At 37.9% G+C, this 5,508-nt stretch overlaps 1 protein-coding gene across 1 annotated transcript; it reads right to left on the bottom strand.

Annotated features, from left to right (window-relative positions):
* Window positions 1–2,663: 2,663 nt before the first annotated feature.
* Window positions 2,664–5,259, bottom strand: LOC106336767 (cysteine-rich receptor-like protein kinase 18). The gene is made up of 7 exons (XM_013775701.1): window positions 4,389–5,259; window positions 4,185–4,304; window positions 4,006–4,106; window positions 3,723–3,933; window positions 3,393–3,630; window positions 3,174–3,327; window positions 2,664–3,085 (listed from the first exon to the last, which is right to left on the bottom strand). Exons 1-7 carry the CDS (start codon window positions 5,185–5,187, stop codon window positions 2,753–2,755), a joined length of 1,956 nt encoding a protein of 651 aa, XP_013631155.1. The 5' UTR covers window positions 5,188–5,259; the 3' UTR covers window positions 2,664–2,752.
* Window positions 5,260–5,508: the final 249 nt, after the last annotated feature.

Below are 5,508 nucleotides of genomic sequence, written 5' to 3'. Positions count from 1 at the left end.
TTTTTTAATTATATTTTTAAATTCTGTAAAATAATAAAAACGAAGTAAATTCATAGCTAATGTACGACCTCTTTACGTGGAAACCTTACGAGGAAATGACGAGAAATAGTAAACGAGTATTTTACGAGGAAACATTTACGAGAAAATAACGAGGAAAGATAAACGAGTATTGTACGAGGAAATCCTTTCGTGGTTGTTACGTGTATTTTGCGAGGAAACACTTTCAAGGTATTTACGTGTAGATTACGAGGAACTCGTTTCGAGGTATTTACGAGGAAATATAGCGACGTCCTTACGTGGAATATTGACGTGGTCTTTACGACGAAAAGCTCTACTTCGTCTTTACGACGAAATATATTCCTCGCTAAGTTACGACTAATTAGCGAGGAAATATGTGTTACGACAGATGAATAACGAGCAAACGCGCTTCCTCGCTAATTCGTCGTAAAGCCTCTTTTACGACGAACTAACGAGGAAAACCGCCCTCGTTAAGATTATGTTTTCTTGTAGTGTGTATATATATAAATTATAAATTTATAATTTTACTCTTTAGAGGGATAGACAGGGATCCATTGGAGTTAGTTCGTTACGCAGAGAGTGAGTGTCAAGCCTGGTTCAATGCAAACGAGATGGTGCTACCTACTCCACAAGATCATTGTACTGAGGAACCACAAGTCGTAAGCTTGGGTAATTCTGCATGATAGATGGGGTAATATCAGCATGATGGATGGGTCATGGACATCCATGTCACGGTTCAGTGAGTGTGGATAGGTTTGGATGGATGACTTGGAGAAGATCCAACTTATGAGAACACGGAACTAACCACGGCGAGAGTCTACCTTGCATTCTGAAGTGGAAGCACTACGATGGGCGATGGATAATATGCTCCAGCATTCGACATGTCAGAGCTTTGGGACGGATTGTAAGGATTTGATTGCCATGATTAAGGAGGCCCAAGCTTGGCCAAGCTTTGCACTGAGCTAGATAGGATAGAGACTCTGCAAATATGCTTTCCTGACTTTAAAATCATTCACATTCCAAGAGAAAAATCAAATTTCGGATTCTTTAGCTAGGACTGTGAAGTCTTTCTATTGAGATCTATGTTTTATTGGTTGTTCTATTTCGGTCTGGTTACCCAGACCACCTCAAGTTTGAATAATAGAATAGCCTTTTGATGTCAAAATAAAATAATAATAATTTATAATTTTAATGGGACCATACATTTAAATAGAATTTTCTAAAAAATTATTATCTTATTATTTTGTCGATTTGTGTCAAATTTTAAACAGGTCCAAGTTGGAACCGGCAAAATTTATTAATTTATAAAATTATTAATTTATCGATTATTAATTTATAGAGATTCTACTGTATTTATCATTTTTTAGTCTAAAATACAATTTTTCCTACATTCTAATGCAAGCCAAAAAAAAAGTAAAAGTAAAAGCAAAAGATGGAATACAAACGTGACAGAAAATTCCAATCGGTTGATATCCATGTGTAGAGAGCTTCACATGAGTTTATGTGCCCTGATACCGTATTATAGTTTGCTCTAATAATATTTTGGAAGCCATTGATTCTTGTATAGAACATAAAGATCAGATTGTTTTATGACAAAGAATTGGACGAAAGAAAAGAAAACATAGTACAAATTTTTAAAACTTATTTTTATCATTTTGGAAAACTTTGACATTTTTAGCTTTGTTCTTAAAAACTAATAAACATGTCGAATTGAAACTTAATGCTTGTCTTGAATTAATTAGATCAACAACGAGAGTTGGTTATTAGTAATTTAGACATCTGATTAGACTCGCAGCAAAAGCCTTGGTAAAAGGGAACAGTGAGGTTGGACTGAAACACCAAGGGAATGCCATCATAAAGAATGATTTATGGCAAGTGGTGAGGTATGAGAAGTTTCAAGAAGGCGATTTTCAAGTCGAAAGTTCGATGTCGTGTGGTAGTACACACTGGTGTCAGTCGAAACAAGTATAGCATCGTACAACACCCCATGCAGAGTTCGTGACAAACTTCACTCTCACATACTTCTCCTTCTTCATAAAGCTTGCATTCTTCTCTTCCTCCTGTGTTGGATTCTCCTTCTTCTTACCCCGCCTCGTTTCCACCATCTTTGATAGATATTGATTATCTCGCTATCCCTATTTCCCGACGTTTCTAGTGAATATCGCCGGAGCGCTCGTATCGTCGACTTGGAACTTTCTTCGACGATTCGATGAGATGAGAGGAGTTTGAGTGAATTTTGATTTTTGATTTTGGGAACTAGGTTTGAGGGATTTGCTAAAAACGACAGGTTTGGTTTGGAGGGAGTTGTTAGAGTGGTTAGACGGTTAGACGATTTCGGGTTAATTGATTTGCGAAAAGATTCGGGTCGGAGCGGGTGGGTTATATCCAAGTACAAGTTGTGATTTTTTTCCACTTCCCCAGGGGTTTATGTCATTTCCTTATTATTCCAATTAAAAATAATTAGATTTACTTTCTGTTTAATAAAGGGTCCTTGGAAGATTGGGTTATGACATTTGGGGCACAAGACTAGAAACCAGTTGGACCTTTATTCTTACTTTTGCTCTCTAAGACTGTACTGAATTTATGTATTAATTGCAAGTCTTTTCAGAGTGCATGAGGTTTCTATACTAGTTATTCCTTCAATCTGAGAATGACTATTGATACCTTTTTCATATATGTATACAAAAAGACAACAGTTTGTTGAATAAACAAGCAAACAGGAAAGGTCGAGTATTCAACGAGGATTAACATCAGTGATTGTTGCTTCATCTACTGAACAAGTAATAGACTTGCTGCTCGTTTGATCAGGCTTTAGTCCCCGGGCTGATGGGTTTGATCTTGGTTCATTCCTGAAGAAAAAACCAGGTGGCAGAGGGGCAGGCAATGCAATTGAGCTGGTTGTGAGCATTTGATGAATCGTTGACATCGTTGGACGTTTTGCTGGATTTTCTTGAACACATAATAGCCCAATATGGATGTATCTAGTGACTTCATCACTTTTACAGTCTTCTCTAATACAAGGATCTATGACCTCAAGCAATGATTTGCTCTCCCATAGTCTCCATACCTGCAGAAATTGTGGATTCAGAACTATCACCAATTTTCGAAAGAACATCAAACGAAGTTTGGGATTTTATTAGTTTATAATTTCTTACATAAGTGACTAAATTGTTAACTAAAACATCCATCTGGCAGAAGCTACTATTCTTTTTGCCACTAATGATCTCAAGCATCAATACTCCAAAGCTGTAGACATCTGATTTCGTCGAGAATTGACCATGTGTCACATACTCAGGAGCCATGTAACCGCTGCAAAATGCATATTAAATTTTCAACAGAAGGGTTTACTAATTGATCCATTTAAGTATACTTACAAGGTCCCAACTACTCTTGCTGTATTGGCTACATTTTGGTCCATTCCGAATATCCTTGCCATTCCAAAATCAGCAATTTTTGGGTTCATGTCAGCATCCAAGAGAATGTTACTCGCTTTGAGGTCACGATGTATGATTTTCAGACGTGAATCGTGATGAAGATATAATATCCCTCGTGTAATCCCACGAATGATGTCGTGTCGCACTCCCCAGTCCAACTGAATTCTCTTCTTAGGGTCTGCATATTCAATTATTCATACATAAACAGAATTAGCTATGTACAAAAAAGAAACAATAGACAAGAGTATAACAGAGTAGAAGTGAACAGACCGAAAAGGAAATAGTCGAGGCTTTTGTTCGGAACAAACTCATAGACTAGTAACTTCTCTTCTCCATGTAGCGAGAACCCAAGAAGTCTAACAAGATTTCTATGCTGAAGTTTTGCAACAACAACAACCTCGTTCTTGAACTCTGTGTCACCTTGTTCTGATTTTTTCGACAGTCTCTTTACCGCAACTTCAGTGCCATTCATGAGCATACCCTTCATAAGAAATCAAAATTAGGCATCATCATTTTAAAAGAAGCAAGTGCGATAGACAATGAGCGTATATACCTTGTAAACCTCACCAAATCCACCTTGGCCAAGCTTATTACGTTCAGAAAAGTTGCTGGTCGCAGCTTCAATTGTCTTCAAATCAAATTGAACAGATTCCGCTTCATTTATAAACCAATATTAAGGTCAGACGACGGAAACGAATCAAACGTTAAACAAACAAGTAAACAAAAACTCACTTGGAAGTTCAATTTCTTGCTTCTGATTTCTTCGCTTGAAAATAACCAAGCCTACAACAATCAATATTATGGTAACAACAACAACTATTGCCGCGATAATTCCTCCTGAGTTTCTTGAATCTGCCGAAATAACAAACAAAAACATAAAACAACTTCTCAGTTTTCACAATAATTACTCTGAAAATGTTCACAATATAGACATGCCTTTCTTTGTTATGGCTGTCGAATTGGACACCGAGGGGGGTGAAGGATACAATTCCCATCGGAAAAAGCAGCTCGGTCGTGATATGAGGCCGCCTAGGTGCCGACGGCAACAATTCTCATAGTCAATAACAGTTCTCTCTAGGCAAGTGCGACAATCGTTTGGAGAAACATCCGGTGTACATTGCATCCAAGACGATATGTTTCCATAAAAAGACAGGAGGGATTCATTGTGTCCATAATATTTAGATGAATTGTTACCGCTAGAAGAAGAAGAAGAAAAAGTTGTTCTAGCGATCAGACCAAACATTACTTTCTTACACACGTGATCAAAGTCGGTTTGATTCCTTATTGTGAAAGTTTGGATCTTGTAAAGGGCTACACGAGGGTACATGACGAGCAAACCGGAGAGGGAACGGCTAGAGTAACGAACAAGGCAAAGAGTTTCTTCTGCTGACCAGGAGAAAGCGCGTGTCTGGTTCAGACAGGTCCGTAATAAACTCTCAGATGTGGTCTCGATACAACGAGAGCAAACATCAGGTTCAGCACCTGGAGCGCACATTCCGGTGGCATAGACACGGTCCGGATCAAGCCCAATCGAACCGTTGAAGTAGCCGTTGTGAGCCGTGACGTTGGAAGCGAGACCGGAGAGGATGAGACGTCGGTTCTTGTCATAAAGACTATCGGGTTTGAAAATTCCAGTAGTGTTGTCACAAGTTTGTGCAGAAACACAAATGGCACTGAAGTATATGATAAACACGAAGAAGAAACAGAGGATTGATTCACAAATCATTTTTGCCATTATTTTTTCAGATATTGTACGTGTGTTGCGTTTCGGTATTTTGTGGTTCTTATCAATTAATCACCAGTTTGAAACATCTACTTGAATGGCTGCTTTGTATTTTGTGGAAGACTTGGAACTCGACAAGTCTTCGCCTTTTGGGCTTATGCAAAAGTAATGTATACAAGTCAATTATTAGCTAACACTCTTAAACAAGTAAAGGCTCCGATTTTCCCCTGAAGAATTATTGAACATTCGTAATATCAATGTTCAAAAAAAGAAACATTCGTAATATTGGGGGCATGCTATTACACCATTTACAATACAACCTTTAATAAAAGA

Source organism: Brassica oleracea, chromosome C4 (assembly GCF_000695525.1).
Source record: "Brassica oleracea var. oleracea cultivar TO1000 chromosome C4, BOL, whole genome shotgun sequence".
Lineage (NCBI taxonomy): Eukaryota > Viridiplantae > Streptophyta > Magnoliopsida > Brassicales > Brassicaceae > Brassica > Brassica oleracea.
Note: the sequence above shows the minus strand (reverse complement) of the source record. Positions and strands in the feature narration are given on the sequence as shown.